Raw genomic sequence first — 18,966 nt, forward strand, 5'->3', positions numbered from 1 at the left:
TTGCACTCGGGAGAGCACTCAAGTGTTGTGGTAGTTGGGGGGCTGGGATTGCCCCAAACATTCCTACTCTCAATCTAATGTCCGGCCTCAGCCTTCAGGGCTCTGCTTGTCTCCCTCTCCTTCACCTCCTCCCTACACCCCCAGAAACAGAAGCCCCATTGAAGGCATCAACTGCAGCCTGAGAAGCCAAAGAATAATTGAGTCCTCTGTCCCTTCTCAGAGTCTGGGGGAAGGGTGGGAACGTGCTTGATCGGGGTCACATTTCCTAAACTGTCTCTGCATTTTCTCTTCCTCTGGATTTGTGACCCTTGCTCTGCCTTTTTAAGACTCCTTCCTCCATCTTCTGGAATATGCAGGAATTTGGAGATTAAGGTGCTCATGAACCTCAGTCTTGAATCCTACACATTCCTCATTGGGTCTGGGGGATTAGTAACCTTGGAGTCTGGGAGACCCTGAAAGTAGGGTAGCAAAAAAGTAGGGCCTCTGGAAAAAGGCGAAAGTTGAGATCCTGGGGCAGACTGGCTGGAGGCAAGGTCAGTTGAGGGGCAGGCATTTGGAATTCCTGGTGTCTGAATAGATTGGTGGCTCTGGGCCTCGGAAGATCAATCAGTCAAGAAATATTTAAATGACTACCTTGTGCCAGGTGCTGCCATCTGTGGGAGAAATACAAAGAGAAAAGTCTGTTCCCTCAGGGAGCTTACATTCCTTGGGAGTTATGTGTTTGTTGGGGTAATTGCTCTACTTTTCTGGTAGATGCAAAATAAATACTTGGTAATTTGGATAGGGGAGGCACTAAACAGCTGGGGAAATGAGGAAAAGCCTCATATAGAAAATGGTACTTTAGCTGAGTCTAGAACTAGAGAGAGATGTCCTGCCACATACCAAAGGGACGGCATTTTAAGTATGGAGACAACCAATACAAAGGCATGGAGACAGGAAATGGTGTCATCCACGAAGAATTGTCAGAAGGTCAATTTGGCCTTGTAGAAGAAGACTAGAAAGGTAGGTTGGGATCAGTTTGTGAAGAGCTTTAAATGCCAGACAAAGGAGTGTGAGAATGTGGCTATACTGTGGCCCAAGTCTTTGTATCAAGCATCTGGCAGAGTGCCCATGTAGTGGGTGCTTAATGCTTGTTGACTGATTGATTGATTAGTCTTCTAGGAGTTGTAGCTTCCTTCCCCAATCCTCTGACTTATTCTCTATTATACTCCATTGTAGATGGTATCTGATTTCATTCACAAAATCTTTCTTAAGGGTATGGAGATATGTGGTGGTATTGGCACTTGATTTCTTCTCCATTCAGGATAGCTACCTGGAACCAATAAGGAGAACAGTTGTCCTCATAGGTATTGTGCTTGGAATGGGAGGTGGGGGTGGACTCATTAACCTATCTCAGTGCTCAGAGTTTATTCCCATTCTTGCCACCCAAATAATTACTTTGCTTTTCTTCCCTCCCCTTCTCCCACCCAGATATGGCAAAATTGTTTCTACTAAGGCCATATTGGACAAGACAACAAACAAATGCAAAGGTGAGAAGACAGACCATCCTTGGGGGTAGGTAGTATTTTTAAAGTGGTTGTCTCCTTCTAGATCTCCTTTGCCCCTAGATTAGCAAGCACAGTGCCAGGGAATTCGTTTGTTTAGTCGGCTAGCCTTTTTTTTCTTCTTTTTTTCTTTTCTTTTTTTTTTTTTTTTGTGGGGCAGTGGGGGTTAAGTGACTTGCCCAGGGTCACACAGCTAGTAAGTGTCAAGTGTCTGAGGCCAGATTTGAACTCAGGTCCTCCTGAATCCAAGGCCGGTGCTTTATCCCCTGCCACCACCTAGCTGACTCCTTAGTCTGCTAGCCTTTTAAAACTGATTGATATTCCCTAGAATTCCTGATGGTCATATTGCTTTAGCTGTGAGTGCCATCATGGTTACTCAGGCATAGCAGACATTGAATACACACTACACAGAAGCTTCTTTGTTTGGGTTTATTCCTTGCCCACGTTTTTTTTTTCTGGATTTGGTGGTAGAAGTGGGCAGGGCCATGTGAATTAAGATTTAGCCTAGCAACTTCAATTCCTTTTGTGATTGTAAAGTAGGTATGTGTGTCTGGAGGCAAATCTATGGACAGATTGAGCTGGATTTGGGAAAGTGAAAGGGGGGAAGTATTGATGGTAGGCGGTCTGTTGCTTGCTCTTGCCATAGAAGCTCTATTCCCAACATGCCTGATATTTCAGGGGTGTGACAGGGTAGCTGGAAGGGAAACCCCTTCCACTTGTTGGATATTCTTTAGTTCCTGAATATCCTGAAATTCTTAGTTCCAATGGGAAAGGAGTGAAGGGTTGGGGGAGGATACCTGCAGGTTAATCCTCTCATACATTGTTAGAAATCTCAAAGGGTTTATAGAATCTATGGAGAAGAGTCACATTTGAAATCTTCAGTTTCCCTTCCTTTTTCCCACTTGTACTATATAACTAACTCTTCCTCAGCCCCCTGAAAAGCCTCTCCTGCCTGTCCAATGTCCCCGTTACAGTTAACATGGTCCCCTTTTTCTAGGCTATGGCTTTGTAGATTTTGACAGTCCTTCAGCTGCACAGAAAGCCGTGACTGCATTGAAGGCCAGCGGGGTGCAGGCCCAGATGGCAAAGGTAAGGAGAGTTCCTTATTAGCAGCCCCTCTCACCTCCCCGGGGGTATGGGGATAGACCCAAGGATACGTCTCAAGCTCCAAGCCTTCAGAGATTGAATACTACTGATTGAGTACCACTCTCTCCAGGGCCCTCAGTCTTCCCAGTGAGGCCCCACCTGCTTGGCTGGTAGGAAGGAAGGCAGACTATATATAGAGACAAGTAGACTGAGGAACAGAACTGTAGTTCCACCAAGGGGCCACACCCCCAGTTCATGAAGCCACACTCCTCTCACTAACTCTTTCTGTGAGGCTGGGAGACAGATGACCTGGGGCCCTTTCCCTTCCCTTCCTCCAGTATCTTGTGGAGGTTTTGCACTTCTTCTGAAGTGGTTGTGCAATTCAGAGCTGCTGTTCTCCACCCTCCCTCCGGTAGCCGGTAGCCGGTGCAGGAGGTGGAAGCAGGCAGGCGGGAAGCTTCTCTTTCTCTGCTTTCTTCCATAACCTGACCAGGAACTGCTCTCTTCTACTAGGTTGTGGCCACTGGGGACTTCTCTTTTTTTCATCTTGGTAGAGAATGTTGTCTTTCTGATGCTTATTGTCAGGTGGGGGCCTAACTTCTGCTCTGTAAAGTAAAGGAAAAGGAAGCCCTAAAGACCAAGATAGGAGAAAGTCTGAAGCCCAGGGTGTCCCAGGGTCCTGGGCAGGTTTGACTGCCTGCCAGTGTTCTTGGGATTAGACCTTTATGTAGAGAGTACCCTGGGAAAAGCCTGAAGAAAGGGCTGTCTGGAGAGTGGCTGTAAGAGGCTCTGGGAGCTGTGCCTTAGTGTAGCCCCTGGCATATTCCCCTTGCTTTTTTCTTGCCTCTTTTTGCCCACTCTCCATCAAAAAGTGGACATGCATTCCTGCTCAGAGGGACCCTGCTGTGGCCGGAAGATGGGGGAGGGGGAGTTCTTAAAACAATCTGGCCTGAGGGGGGAGGGGAGGTCCAGGATTCTCTTGCCTCTCGGGGCACAGGGCCTGCTGCCCTGCCTAGCTCCTGAAGGAGCAGTCATAGACTTCCCTGGCGTCGAGGTCCAAATAACAGTAGTCTCCTTCTTCCATCATTATTCCAGACTAGAACTAGTAACTGGAGGGCAGGGAGGGGGGGGGTTAAAACACCTCCTGGTGTTTGCATCTTGTTTTTTCCTGAAATATGCAAAGTGGTGGGGGGAGAAGGGGTGCCTTCCCCTTTCTCACCTTTATGCTTTCATAGCAACAGGAGCAGGACCCTACAAATTTATACATCTCAAACCTCCCAGTGACTATGGATGAACAGGAGTTAGAGGGGATGTTGAAGCCTTTTGGTCAAGTCATTTCTACTCGAATTCTTCGAGACACAAGTGGGACCAGTCGGGGCGTTGGCTTTGCAAGGTAAGAGGCCCTGAGAGTGGACAGTGTAGAAAGTCTCCTGCCAACCTGAAGGCACTGGGAATTCAGGAATGAACAGGGACCTAAGCCCTTGATTCAGAAGTACTTGAAAGCAGTTTAAATTTTTATTCATATAGATGTATCTTTGTTTGTTTGTTTGTTTGTTTTTTCGGGGCAATGAGGGTTAAGTGACTTGACCAGGGTCACACAGCTGGTAAGTGTCAAGTGTCTGAGGCCGGATTTGAACTCAGGTACTCCTGAATCCAGGACTGGTGCTTTATCTACTGCGCCACCTAGCTGCCCCCTAGATGTATCTTCTAATTCACATATTTGTATAACTCTCTTTGGTCCAGACCTGTGATCTGATAGGCATAAAGAACTCCTGGTGATGGAATTCCCTCTACCAGTGCAGAGAAGCAACTGTTTTTGAACTTAGAGTCTGAAAAAGTTGCTTGGGGAAGAGGTGAAGTGACTTGGGCAGAGTCACGCCACAAGAGTTTGTGTCTGAGGCAGAACACGAGTCCAGGCTTTGAGGTTCTGTTTCCTCTACCTCCTCGGCTGTGTCCTTAAAGTTTAGAAATCATTTTCTTCATAACTACCTTGTGAAGTAGCTATGTCAGGGTTCATCACAAAAATGCTCCTCATCTTCCCGACTGCTTCCTAGTTCTCTGGCATGTGCTCTTTGTCCCAGGCCTACAAATGGTTTGGGTGACTTCTACAGAGATGCCAGACTGGTCCCTTCCTGAGTCCCTCAGCCCGGTATTGAAGGGGACTAGAGCGCTTCCTCAGGATGTTGAGTCTTGTCCACATCACACGCTGTCCCGCCCTACTTTAACTTCACCAGGGTCAAGCCGCTAAGCTCTCTAGTCCTGAATTGTCATCTCTCCAGTAATATTCTATTCTGGGCTCTTCCAAGCTTACCAGGAAGGTCCCTAGATTTCGAGTTACACATTCAGATAAAAAACGTGTTAGAGTTTTGCTTTAACATTGTAGGAGAATCCTATATTTTATGTAGGCCTTTGTAGTTTTAAAGCTATGTTTACGGGGGCAGCTAGGTGGCGCAGTGGAGAGAGCACCGGCCTTGGATTCAGGAGGACCTGAGTTCAAATCCGGCCTCAGACACTTGACACTTACCAGCTGTTTGACCCTGGGCAAGTCACTTAACCTTCATTGCCCCGCCACTACCACAAAAAAAAAAAAAAACACAAAAAAATCCCCGAAAAATTATGTTTACATTTATTTCACTTAGTCTTCAAAACCCTGTAAGAGTTCTTTATGCCTATCAGATCACAGGTCTGGACCAAAGAGAGTTATACAAATATGTGAATTAGAAGATACATCTAGGGGGCAGCTAGGTGGCGCAGTAGATAAAGCACCAGTCCTGGATTCAGGAGTACCTGAGTTCAAATCCGGCCTCAGACACTTGACACTTACCAGCTGTGTGACCCTGGTCAAGGCAGGGGGGTGGATATTACCCCTATTTTACAAAAGAAGAAATTGAGACTCTGAGAGTTAAAGAATCAGAATGGTTACTAAGAGGCAGAGCTAAGATTAGAACCTGGGTCTTTATATTCTTATATCATCCGTTTCATCACATTGGAAAGATTGTGCTTCTTCCACTTCCTGGGATATGCGGGGGAGGGGTGGGGGGGGACGGGACATTGAGCTTCTGCAGTTAGGACTGGATACTTTCGAGACAGGCTGAGAGCTTAGGGACTCCTGCCCTTAGAGGACTTGGGCTGCACATTGAAGATGGGGACAATACTTGCAGGTCAGAGAAGCCAGAGCCTAACCATTCCCTCCTGTCCTCTGTAGAATGGAATCCACAGAGAAGTGTGAAGCCATCATCACCCACTTTAATGGCAAATACATTAAGACACCCCCTGGAGTGCCAGGTAAGGGAGAGCAGGATCGGCCCCTGGGGAGCTCACTCCACAGTGAGTGAGGAGCAGAAATGTGCCTGGGTGAGGATGGCGCGGAACTCAACTTCCTGTCCATTTTTCTCTCGCCAGCCCCATCTGATCCTTTGCTTTGCAAATTTGCTGATGGTGGACAAAAGAAACGCCAGAGCCAGGGGAAATATGTGCAGAATGGTCGGTCTTGGCCACGAGATGGCGACGTGGTAAGTGGGAGAGGAGTAACAGGAAGACTGTAAAGTGGAATGGAAGGACTGGGAACTTGCTTTCAGAGATCCTGATATGAGCCCAGAGACCTAACAGACAACGGGTGTCCCCTCGAGGGAGGGGGCTTCTGTAGCAGATCCTCTGCTTCTAAAGCAGTAACAAAGCCTCGTTTCATGCAACACCAAGAAAACAGCGGTTCTCCCCAAGTCATTATGGCACCGCACCACACCATTCATACGTGGAGCCATCGTCAGAACAAATGGAGAAATTTTCAGTACTTAGCTGGGCAGTAGACTTCCCAGGCTTGTACGAATAGGTGATGCACTGCCAGAGCTAGCTCAGTGTTTGGGAGGCTCCATAGGAAAATGTGAGAGAGAAGAGGTTTCAGGCTGCCTACCAAACTGAAGGTCTACAGAGCCATTGTGTGCCGACCTCATTGTTGAACGCCTGTGACATCTGGACAGTCTACCAGCACCATGCCGGGGAAACGGAATCACTTCCATTTTGTATTGTCTTAGGGAGATTCTGAAGGTCACCTGGCACGATAAGGTAGCGGACACTGTGTTCCTTTCTCAGGCTAAACTGCCAAGCATTCAAACTGCTGTAGAGAGGGCAACTTCAGTGGGCTGGCCATGTTGCCTTGGCCTTGCCAAGGGTATGTAAAATAGCCTGAAAGACTATTTTATGAAGAACTCACACAAGGCAGGCACCCAGTTGGAGTTCAGAAGTGGTACAAAGATACTCTCAAGGTCTCAGATACTGGTCTTGGACCATCCAGCATGGCATGTCCACATCAAAGATAGCACTGCTTTCTATGAATGAAGCAGAACTGCAGTAGCTCAAAAGAAATGAGAGACAAATTTAAAGACATCTAAATTGTAATGATGCAGGAGTCCAATGTTCATGTGGACTATTCGTGCCTGACCTACCTACGGCAAAAGCCTTCTGAGCTTGTATAGGACTGATCGGCCACAGTCAGACATAGTGTATCTTGACCCCAATATAGTGATGTCATTTTGGTCAAACTCTTTGAGTAGGGAGGACAAATAACAGAATATCTGACGTTGGGTTTACCCAGACCTCACCTTGGGGAAAGCCTTAATCCAAGCTTTCCAACTTTAACTGTCTTAATCATCTGGAAACAAAAGGCTTCTAGTGCCTTTGGGAGTCCCAGGCTGATCTGTGTGCTTTTCTATCGTAGGGTGGCATGGCACTGACATATGACCCTGCCACAGCTCTACAGAATGGGTAAGTGCTCATCAGAACTCCACGTTACGACTTTGACAGTATTTGGATCTAAGAGCTCACATACAGAATGGAGAAATAGAGACATTTTCGTTAAAAACAGGTTTAAATCAGGACTTTGTACTATCACTTTTCATTTTCTGTAATCTTCATAAATATAATAACTGACATTTATATAGTGCTTTAAAGCTTACCTGCTTTCCTCCCAACAGCCCTGTGAATCAGGTAGTGCCAGGATATGAGTATCTCACTTTAAGAGAAGGCAATTGGGGGTAGCTAGATGGTGCAGTGGATAGAGCACCGGCCCTGGAGTCAGGAGTACCTGAGTTCAAATCTGGCCTCAGACATTTAACACTTACTAGCTGTGTGATCCTGAGCAAGTCACCTAGCCCCAATTGCCTCACTAAAAAAAAAAAAAAGAGAGAGAGAGAAGGCAATTGAATTTTGTTTGTTTGTTTGGTGAGGCAGTTGGGGTTAAGTGACTTGCCTAGGGTCACACAGCTAGTAATTGTTAAGTGTCTGAGGCCAGATTTGAACTCAGGTCCTCCTGAATCCAGGTCCAGTGCTCTATCTGCTGCACCACCTAGCTGCCCCAAAAGGATTTTTTTTTTTTTTGCAGGGCGATGGAGGTTAAGTGACTTGCCCAGGGTCACACAGCTAGTAAGTTTCAAGTGTCTGAGGCTGGATTTGAACTCAGGTGCTCCTGAATTCAGGGTTGGTGCTTTATCCACTGCACCACCTAGCTCCCCCAATCTGAGAGATTTAAGGGGAAAAAACGAGGTGATTGTTGTCTCTACTAAGGTAGCAAGATAAATCCACAGAGTAATTTGCATTTCCATATATTACAAATTTTTTAAAACCTGATAAAAATACCATTAACAAAATACCAAATATTTTTCAAGTTACAGAGACAAATTGAAAACATTTTTTAATAGAAATTAGAAGGAACTTAGCAATCATAAGGATAATACCCTATCATATATATGGTTGGGTCTAGCCAAAATACTTCCCTTATTATCTTATAGATTTCATTCCAATATCAGTTGAAAGACCAAAAGGCTACTTTACAGAATTAGAAAAATCCAATGCAAAATTAGTTATAGAAAAAACAGAAATATTGAGAGGTAGTATGGAAAAATATTTATGTAGAATTTGTCCTACCAGTGTCAGTGTTAAAAGGTCATTATAAAATAGAAAAATTTTATAATTTTTCTGGAATAGAAGAAAATCTAGAAATAGAACCTAGTCTATCATTATTATTAATGTTTGATAAAGTCTACAAGTGTGACCTTGAGCAAGTCCCTTATTTAACCTCTCTGGGTTTCTTCATCTGTAAAATGAAAGGGTCGGATGCAGTAACCTCTGAGGTGTCCCTTCTAGCTCTTGAGTCTATGGTTGTATAAGTTATGGGAAAGATTCATTTAATTTTTAAAATTTAGGAAATTTGGGTAACATTGTTATGGAAAAAATAGTTCTAATACCTTTCATTCCAGACCCCCTCATCCTCCAGTTGAATTAATACTTTAAATTATTTCTTGAAACCAAAAGAAAATTGTTTATCTCAGTTGTGAAGAGGAACATTTTTCTCTTGAACAAATGGAAGAAATTATCGGAGACTAAATTGATAGATTTTGTTATATGAAAATATTTTAATTGTTTATTTTTTATAATGTTTGGCATGACAAATTCAAGGAATGTTAAGTGCCAGCTATGTGTGAGGCAACTTTTTAAATGGCATATCCTCTGCTATCATGTTTGAGAGGGATATAATTTGATACAAGGAAGACTATGGTAGGGACAAAGCAGAATTGGGTAATGAGAATTTTTTTTTGGAGGGGAGGATAGAGCTGCATCAAGAAAGGATCTATGAAAGGAGTAGCATCTGAACTGGACCTTTAAGGAAGGGAGGCACTCAAACAGATGGAGTAGAGAATCACAGAATTTGTGCCAAGCACCGAGGAGCAGAGATGAATGGAGACAAAAGCCAGAGAAAGACTAGGACAAGCATGAATGATAAAGTTTGGCTGGAACTTGGAATACTTCTAATATGTGATGGTTGTGTAGTAAGAAGTGTCAAGGTAGGCAAGTTGGACCCTTGAATGCCATGGTCAGCCAGGACTTTAAACTTTTTTCTGTGGGTAATGAAGAATTGCTAAAAATTTTTAGGTAGATGAATGACATAATCATGCCAATGCATCATACAGATTCTTTGGGCATGGAGAACAGATGGGAGAGGTAATGGATGAGAGAGCAAAAGATTTGTTGGGGGGTTATTCCAATATCGTAGGTGAGAATAGGTGTGAGGGCAGTGGTTGAGGAAGTGGGCATAAAGAAGGAAATGTGAATGATATTACAGTTGGAAATAAGAGAACTTGGCAACTGATATGATGTCTGGGCTTAAAGGAGATGGAAGAGTCAAAGATGATTGAGTAACTGGGAAAGTGGATAAAGCACCGGCCCTGGATTCAGGAGGACCTGAGTTCAAATCCGGCCTCAGACACTTGACACTTACTAGCTGTGTGACCCTGGGCAAGTCACTTAATCCTCATTGCCCTGCCCCCTCCCAAAAAAACCACCCTATATTTTTAAAAAAGAGTAACTGGGAAGATGGGGATGCCATTCACCGAGGAGAGGGGAAGCTAGTGAGAGTGGCAGATTCTTAAAGGAGGGTATGATAAGTTGAGTTTGAAGGTATCGTCATGTCATCCAGGGGGAGTATCTGATAGAAATATAATATTGCATTGTAGAGCATTTTTTTAAATAAAAAGAAAAATATATTTTTGGTAGATACAGCTAGTGTCTACAAAGAACTGACAGAAAGCTAGAAAAGAAACAGTAACCATTCTCTAGTGGAGAAATGGTTAAAAGACATGAAGAGTTTTCCTTTTGTTTTTTCCAGTCTTAATAGTATTTTTTTTAGTTACATGTAAAGATAGTTTTCAACATTCATTTTTATAAGATTTTGAGTTCTATATTTGTCTCCCTCCCCCCTTCCCAAGATGACAAACAATCTGATGTAGATTATATATGTACAATCACATTAAACATATCTCCACATTAGTTGTATTGTGAAAGAAGAATCAGAACAAAAGGGAAAAACCTCAAAAAAGAAAAAAACCACAAAAAGTAAAAGTGGTATGGTTCAATCTGCATTCAGATCCTACAGTTCTTTTTCTGGATGTGGAGAGAATTTTCCAACATGAGTCTTTTGGAATTGTTTTGGATCATTGCACTGATGAGAAGAGCCAAGTCTATCACAGTTGATCATCACACAGTGTTGCTGTTACTGTGTACAATGTTCTCCTGGTTCTGCTCACTTCAGTCAGCATCAGTCTACTTAAGTCTTTCCAGGTTTTTCTGAAATCTGCCTGTTCCTCATTTCTTTTTTTTTTTTAATTTTTTTTAATTTTTATTTTTTTAGTGAGGCAATGGGGGTTAAGTGACTTGCCCAGGGTCACATAGCTAATAAGTGTTAAGTGTCTGAGGCAGGATTTGAACTCAGGTACTCCTGACTCCAGGGCCTGGTGCTCTATCCACTGTGCCACCTAGCTGCCCCCTGCTCCTCATTTCTTACAGCACAATAGTATTCCATTACATTCATATACCACAACTTATTCAACCATTCCCCAATTGATGGGCATCCCCTTAATTTCCAATTCTTTGCCACCACAAAGAGAGCTGCTAGAAATATTTTTGTACATGTGGGTCCTTTTCCCTTCTTTATGATCTCTTTGGGATATAAGACCTAGCCATGGTATTACTGGGTCAAAGGGTATGTGCAGTTTTATAGCCCTTTGGGCTAGTTCTAAATTGCTCTCCAGAATGGTTGGATCAGTTCACAACTCCACCAACAATGTATTGCTGTTCCAATTTTTCCACAGCTTCTCCAACATTTATTATTTTCCTTTTTTGTCATATTAGCCAATCTGATAGGTGTGAGGTAGTACCTCAGAGTTGTTTTAATTTTCATTTCTCTGATCAATCATGATTTAGAGTATTTTTTCATATGGCAATAGAAGAAATCAAAGCTATCTACTGCCATATGAAAAAATGTTCTAAATCACTATTGACTGGAGAAATGCAAATGAACAATTTTCAGAGGAAGAAACACAAATCATTCATAACAGCTTTAAAATTTGCTCAAACATTTAAGTATGCAGAGATAAACATTTTAAAACAACTTTAAGGTAATACTTTATATATGGTGAGTTGGCAAAAAATAGTTTAAAAACTGTAAAATTGGTAGCACTGTTCCCCAGCAGAAAAGTAGTCAAACAATATGAACAAGTAGTTTTCCCAGAAAAACTGCAAACTATAAATGATCCTTTGAAATTGTGACCTAGGGGCAACTAGGTGGCATGGTGGATAAAGCACTGGCCCTGGATTCAGGAGGACCTGAGTTCAAATCTGACCTCAGACACTTGACACTTACTAGCTGTGTGACCCTGGGCAAGTCACTTAGCCCTCATTGCCCCACAAAAGAAAAAAGAAAGAAAGAAATTGTGACCTAGATCATTAGTAGTTTGAGAAATGCAAATGAAAACAAGTATCCCATGCCAAAAGACTCATGGTGGAAAATGCTCTCCACAACCAGAAAAAGAACTATGGAATCTGAGTGCAGATTGAAGCAGACTGTTTTCACTTTGGTTGTTGCTTTCTTGTTATTGTTCTTCTTTCTTCTTTCTTGCATTTTTTTCTTTTTGTTCTGATCCTTCTCTTACAACATTACTAAAGTGGAAAAATGTTTAACATGAATTTAATGTATAACCTATATCAGATGACTCACTGACCTCAGGAAGAAGTAGGGAAGGGAAGGTGGGAGAAAAATTTGGAACTCAAAAAAATATCTTTATATGTAATTGGGGAAAAAATTAAAAATTAAATTAAAAAAAATTGTTCCCCTCCTTGAAGATTGGCAGAGATGACAAAACATGGGAGTGGTCCCTGAAAGAGGCCATGGTAAGGTGGATACTCTTTTGGTGGGGCTGTGGATTAGACTAGCAGCCCTGGATATCAATTTGGAATTATGCAAGAAAAGGGGCTAAACTGTTCTTATAGAGTGGGTACCCATCAATTGGGGAAAAACTGAAAAAATGTCAAGCTGGAAGGGACCCAAGCAGTTTCTGAGTCCTGAGAACAGATGATGAAACATACCTCCTTCCTTCACAACAGAGAGGTGGAGATTCAGAGACCAGAAAGCATATTGTTAGATGTGGTCACTGTATTTTGTGATTCGGGTCATTTTTTATGTTATACAGAAACTCGATTGGGAGCGGGGTGGAGTCCAGAATAACTGGAAAGTAAAGAGAAAAGGCATCTTTTTTTGTTTTTTTTTTTTTTTTAAGTAACAGGACTAAAGGAAACAGGCACACCTCAGTAGGCTGAGCTAGTGGGAACTCACTGAACTTAACTATGGGACCCTTCTTCCCATGGTTATCTATAACCCTTTTATTTAGTATGACTCTTTCCTACAGGTTTTATACAGCATCACCCTACAGTATTACCCCCAACAGGATGATTGCCCAGACCACACTATCCCCCTATCTCCCATCTCCTGTATCTTCATATCAGGTAAAAGCATCATCATAAAGGAGGGGAAAATGCATTCTCTTTGGTTTAATGTGGTAGTTTAGGTGAAAAGGGTACATTTAAAAAATATTTATTTATTTTTGTGGGGCAATGAGGGTTAAGTGACTTGCCCAGGGTCACACAGCTAGTAAGTGTCAAGTGTCTGAGGCCAGATTTGAACTCTGATCCTCCTGAGTCCAGGGCCTGTGCTTTATCCACTGCCACCTAGCTGCCCCAGGGTGCGTATTCTTAATGCCTTTGTTATCTAAGATCAGCTTTAATTGGACTTTTGAGCCTGGCTTTGCCAACATTTAGTTTCAGGGGCTGGGCAGGGCCCTATAGGCGATTTCCATCAACTACATTACCCTTTCCCCTCATAGGGGGAGACTCAGACATCTCCATTCTCTGTAGGTTCACAGCCCGTCTTGGATGCACCACCAGTCATACCTCATGCCGCCTGCAGTGAGTGTCTCTAGGCTTTCCTGCAAGGGGGTGGGGGTGGGGGGCTGGCATCACCCCGAGAAAGGTGGGCAAAAGATAAAACGTTCTTAGTCAGGTAGCCATGCCTCTCCTCTTTCAGTCCGGCAATTGAGTCAGGGAGCCTCTTCCTACAGCACTGCTTGATGCTCACTGCCACTGTGACAGGACCTTTTTCTGTTCTCCGGGGGCCATTATTAGCCTTCATTTCAGGCTGTTCCCTAGTCTTGCTTCTGAAGACTTTGAAGCTAATGGGGTTCTTATTCTTTCCTCTTTTCCTGCTTATTCCCCCAGGGCACAGTCCTGACCCCAGGGATGGACCATACCATTTCCATCCAGCCTGCCTCAATGATGGGACCTCTCACCCAGCAACTGGGCCACCTTTCCCTCAGCAGCACGGGCACGGTAAAGCCAATGCATGATTGGGAGGGACAATCATGTCCATATGAAAATTCCCTGGGATCTCTTAGCCTCCCTACAATCTATATAATTCTTTTATTAATATTTGATTAGGGTAGAACCCATGATCATGTGAGTGGGTCAGAAGCAACCCATTAGGTGTAAAATATCCATCTGCCTCTTCATCCCATTATCTACTTCAACTGAGTCCTACCTCATCAAGTTGTACAGGCAGACAGAAATATGATGCTTCCCAAGTTTCTGCAGGTTGTCTAGAAATTCTCACAAATAGAAGAAAAATGCTTGCATTTTTATGCCACCTCATCATTCTGGAAAGGTGCCAGTTTGCACAACAAAGCTTAGGATTAGAGAACACTCTGAATGAGCTGGGGCTGGTAGATGGGGAGGTTGTGGGTAGCTGAAGGACCAGAGCTTGGGATCGGGAGTCTCCGGCAGCCTCTTGATGTTCTTCCTCCTAGTATATGCCCACAGCTGCAGCTATGCAAGGAGCTTATATCCCCCAGTACACGCCCGTGCCTTCTTCCAGTGTTCCTGTTGAGGTAAGAGCTTTGTGATCTCTCTGGGGGCTGGGGAGGGGGCATATAGGAATGTAAGAAAGATCCAGTCCCTGTACTCTTTGAACTGCTGGACCCCTCATTTTCCTCCTGGCCTGGATGGTTGGTAATCACACAGACTTGTTATCCTTGGGGTGGAGCAAGGGTGGTGGTAAGGAGAGCAAGCTGCTCCAAATTTGAGGGTAAAATACTAGAGTTTGGGTGCGTATTAGTCTGTGAGAGGGGAGGAGTAGGGGAGGATGACCACACTGCCTTGGTTGTGATACAGGAGAACAGTGGCCAGCAAAGTCAAGTAGCGGTGGACCCTCCATCTGATCATGCGGCCTACTCCTTCCAGTACAGCAAGTAACAGTGGGTAAGCGTCATGCGGTGAGGGCAGGGGGGCCAGACTGGGGGAGAGAGAGGTTGTGAGAGGAGGCACCAAGACCCATGCAGTCTAGCGTTGAATGGTTGGTTGTTTTCCCACCTGTGCTGCTGTGTGGGGCCTCCAGGTCTTGCGTGTCCTCTGGCTTTGTTTCCTGCTCTGATGGGCTGCAAGTAGTTGGGAGCAGAGAATGAGGGAGCTAGGTGTAGACTGGCCAACTCCAGGGTCACACAGCTAGTAAGTGTCAAGTGTCTGAGGCCAGATTTGAACTCTGATCCTCCTGAGTCATTATTATGAAAGACTGGTATGTTTTACAGATGGGCCTGGGTCTGAGAGGACATCTCTGCTCTCATCACTGGTGGAGCCTGGGGTTACAAAGCCACCTTTCCTTTGTGCTGCATTCAAGGAGATCAGATTTTGTTTCTTTCTTTTGCAAAGAAAATGTTTTTTAAAACCACAACAGACTCTACGCATCCCAAGGAGACCAGCCAGTGACTAGACATTCATGTCTCCAAATGAGAAAGTGTTGTGTTGTGTTGGGATTTATTGTTTGGGCTATTTTAAATTTTTTCTTTTAAAAAAAAATGGAAAGCTTTGTTGCCGGGCGTTGGCCATGGGTTCTTCTTGATGGGTTTGGTTATGGACTTTTCTGTTTTTATTATTTTGTAGGTTTTTTTTTTAAAGAAAATATGCAGTTTTTTGAATTTTGTTTTGTAAAGCTCCCAGAATCCGTGCCTGCCCCTCTTTCTGCTTCTTCCCCAAGGTCCATCCTAACCCAATCACTGCTTTCTTCTCACCCCGTGCTGCAGAACCTGCCCACTTCGGCTTTTTAAACTTGGTGATTTTGGTTTTTTTGAAATGGAATTTTATTTTGTGAATAAGAACAAAGCAGAGCACTACTTGGGCAGTGGAGGGGGTTCTTCCTCCTTCCTCTCGGCTCCTCTCCCCCGCTCACCTGACTCCTTCCTGAGAAAGAACACCAGACTTTGGCTGCAGGGAGGAGAGACATGTCCTTGGGCGCTCCAGAGACAAATCTCCCCAGCCCATTTGGACAGAGACATGGTTTCCTCCAGAACATCAGACAATGAATTCAACTCTTTCTGCTCTTCTTCTTGCTGCTATGGGGACACCTCCATCCCAGGAAATCCTCTTTGGCTTCAGCTCTTCAGGAATCCTAACTCTGCTGCTCTGGCTGGCCTTTGGTGCCATCTCCAGGAAAGGAGCTGTGGGCCAGCCCCTTTTCTCTTTTTCTCCCCACCCCTTTTTGCTGTGCTCAAAGCCCCAACAGCTAGAACATGTGCTGCCTTCCTCTTCCTCTTTGTCCCTTGCCTCCCCCCCCACTTTCTCTACCAAGCATGGATCAGCTGACCAGCTGCTTCATCTTGGAGTAGACGATACTGCCCCACAAGACTCGGCAATTCTCCACCCCGACCCTGGGATCCACAGTGCCTTCTGATACCCACCTTTAGGGATGCTGCCAGGGGAGACCGTTACCCAACCTCTCTGCATGCACTGAGTTAACAACAAGCTTTGGGTTGCATGTTAGAGTGTGTGTGTGTGTGTGTGTGTGTGTGTGTGTGTGTGTGTGTGTGTGTGTTGTTTGCATTTGGGTAAGGATAGAAAAGGATACACCAATCTCTGTGTAGTTCAGCCTGCACTGTCCTAGTGAGCTTGCCCTTCTCCCAGGGTTCTGGGCATCTGCAGGCATCTTCCTTCTTCTAAAAGTCCAGCAAGTATCTGGGCTGGAAACGTGCAATAACCATCCCCCAACCCACATTTCATCCTTCCTGTGAGGCTAGGACTCCAGGAAAAAAAGGCCCATGATTTGCTCTTCCACCCACCTGCCCTCCTCCTACTGCAAAATTTCTCTCTGTGCCCAGAGAAACAAACAGTGGGAGCATCATGCTCCTGCCCACCTCAAGGAACAGGCCTTTTCCTTATTGCCTTCCTACCCAGAGTCCAGTTTCGTAATTACATTGTAGGTTTGTGGAAGGGAGGTTCTGTTCTAGCCCTAGGGACTGGGTCCCCTCCACCTATGGGGCAGGCTCCTCTGCATTAGACAATCAAGGACAGAAAAACAAAGAAGATTGATGCATGATGGAAAATCAGGTGTTAAAATAGGCTGAAGGGAGAGGGAGGGGGAAAGTTGCAGCACCAGTGACTGAGACTCAATGAGAGGCTCTAGCCCAGGCCCCTCCAGTGGGGCCTTACCCCAAAACTACCCCTTTGTTCAACCTTGGGAGACATGATCTTGGTCTGCCCATCTTCAGTTTCTTTCGGGTGCTTTCTAAACTTGAGGCATCCTCAGTCCCAGGACATGTTTGCTCAGAGGGTGCCCCCCTGCCTTTCCTATGCCTCTTGTCCCCTCTCACCCCATTCCACTTGTCACTGTCAATGAGGAGTAATTCCAGTCCTTGTGCATTCAGTTATCCTGTCAGGACAGTCTGGGTGCTGGGGTTGGGGGTAGGGGTAAGGCCCCGGGGAGCTTTTCTTCTTAAGAATTGGACAAGGAAGACAACATAACCCCTACCTTGTCTATGTACTCTTAGGGAAAAATAAGGAAAAACAAATCCCGATAGCTTCATTTGGGGCACAACTTAAATGAAACCTGGAGTGGTTGAGGGCATTGCCTTGTCCGTGAAAGGAATATAGGTGCAGTGGGTCTCCCACTTTCCACGTGCAGCACAAGATGCTGCTGCTCTTCCTCAGTGGATCCCCCGACCTTGCCCTCACCACTGGTTTGTCTGTTTTCTTAAATGTTCCCATAGTGGTGTTTAGGTTCTTTTGAAGAATCACCGAGTTACTTCTTGAGCTTGCCCTAGTGAAGATTCATTGTTCTTATTGGTTGCTTTTAATGGTGTTTTCTGGAAGAAGGGTTTGGGGATCCAGGGGATTTAGACTAACCATTGACTTGAAATTTTTTTGGTGGTTGGTGGTGATGATTTTATTTGGTGCTTTTGAGTTGTTACTCTTGAGATATTGGTGGGGATGGGAGGTGGGGTGAGGGAGGCAGGAATTTTATGAGGTTTTTTTTTTTTTCATGTGATCAGTTGTGATAAAGGGTTGATTGGAGCAGAGAAATAGGTTGAGGGGAGGGAAAGCCTTCCCCTCACCCCTAAGCCACAAACAGAAGTAGTGGGGACAGCCAAAGGATGCTCTAAGTCTGAACTCAGGGGCCTGGCTGGTCCTTGCCCCTTAAGGTCCTTATTTTCTTGCCAGGGGCTGTGGCTGAGGGATAGGGGTAGATGCTGGAGGACCTCTGCACAATCTCCCATCCTCTCCCTGGGAAGAGTATGCTCCGTTTCTATGATTACAGAGATGCTCTTAGTATTTAAAACGTTTTTCTATGGATCTTTTTGTGCATGTGTGTAGGCACACATTTTTTTTCTTTTTTTTTTTTAAGAAAGCCAAATAGGAACATCAGTGAACTGGACATCCTTTCTTGGGTTGTAGGGCTCCAGCCCTGACTTGGCCTTGCCATTGTTGTCATCACTTGTCATCACAGCAGCTCCAAGCCTGGGGATGGCGCATAGGCCATGTCACTGAGGGAACGGGTGTCGTGTATGAAAACACTGTGTTGGGGGCGGAAGTGGGGAAGAAAAGGGAAACATTTCTTTTTTAAGATTTTGTTTTGTTTAACCAAAGAAAGTTAAGCAGATCCCGGTCTAGCCTCCTGTCCTCAGATTCTCAAGGAGAGCCTGTCTGTCAGGGATGGAGGCACATGGACTGTTGGATAAGTGAGGAGAGGAGACTCAGAAGCTATGCAGGCAACCCCATTGCTTCTCCCCATTGCTAAAGAGCAGGCATCCTCCCTTTGGTGCTAAAAGCTGGTGCTTCCCATCCCTGAGATACCCTGCCTCTGCAGTCTAGAGTAGAAGGGAGGGCACTGCATCAGGCGGAGTCAGAGCTGGCTGCTTCAGTCAGGATGTGAGAGACGAGGTGGAGGTCAGACTACTCTACGGGGAGGGATTAGACCAGCTGCAGCTCTTCTGGGAAGGGGACCTTGGTTGTCGTTTGCCATGGGCCCCACCTGCGGGGGGTGGGGGGGAGGGGGCGGCATCGTATCCCAGCCCCTCTGGCTGCACCTACCAAGGGCAGTGGTACCCCTCACTGTCCCACCATGCCACTACTCCATAGCTTTGAGCAATAAAAACAGGTGGTTGTCATCCCCTTCCCCCTTGCTAGTGATGGGCCG

At 45.0% G+C, this 18,966-nt stretch overlaps 1 protein-coding gene across 7 annotated transcripts in view; it reads left to right on the forward strand.

Moving 5' to 3' along the window:
* Positions 1–18,959, forward strand: part of RBMS2 (RNA binding motif single stranded interacting protein 2) — a 112,724-nt gene extending 93,765 nt beyond the window's left edge. For 3 of the 7 annotated variants that reach the window (XM_043969413.1, XM_043969409.1, XM_043969414.1), the window contains 12 exons: positions 1,471–1,529; positions 2,542–2,633; positions 3,866–4,023; positions 5,836–5,915; positions 6,033–6,142; positions 7,345–7,391; positions 12,863–12,959; positions 13,368–13,418; positions 13,728–13,838; positions 14,312–14,392; positions 14,676–14,762; positions 15,089–18,959. In XM_043969413.1, coding sequence (XP_043825348.1) covers positions 1,471–1,529; positions 2,542–2,633; positions 3,866–4,023; positions 5,836–5,915; positions 6,033–6,142; positions 7,345–7,391; positions 12,863–12,959; positions 13,368–13,418; positions 13,728–13,838; positions 14,312–14,392; positions 14,676–14,756 — 967 coding nt within the window. In that variant the 3' untranslated portion in view covers positions 14,757–14,762; positions 15,089–18,959. Of the gene's footprint in view, positions 1–1,470; positions 1,555–2,541; positions 2,634–3,865; positions 4,024–5,835; positions 5,916–6,032; positions 6,143–7,344; positions 7,392–12,862; positions 12,960–13,367; positions 13,419–13,727; positions 13,839–14,311; positions 14,393–14,675; positions 14,763–15,088 lie in introns of all 7 variants that reach the window. The other 4 variants (XM_043969410.1, XM_043969411.1, XM_043969412.1 and 1 more) reach the window with 4 other exon arrangements.
* Positions 18,960–18,966: the final 7 nt, after the last annotated feature.

Source organism: Dromiciops gliroides, chromosome 5 (genome assembly GCF_019393635.1).
Source record: "Dromiciops gliroides isolate mDroGli1 chromosome 5, mDroGli1.pri, whole genome shotgun sequence".
In the NCBI taxonomy this organism is placed as follows: domain Eukaryota; kingdom Metazoa; phylum Chordata; class Mammalia; order Microbiotheria; family Microbiotheriidae; genus Dromiciops; species Dromiciops gliroides.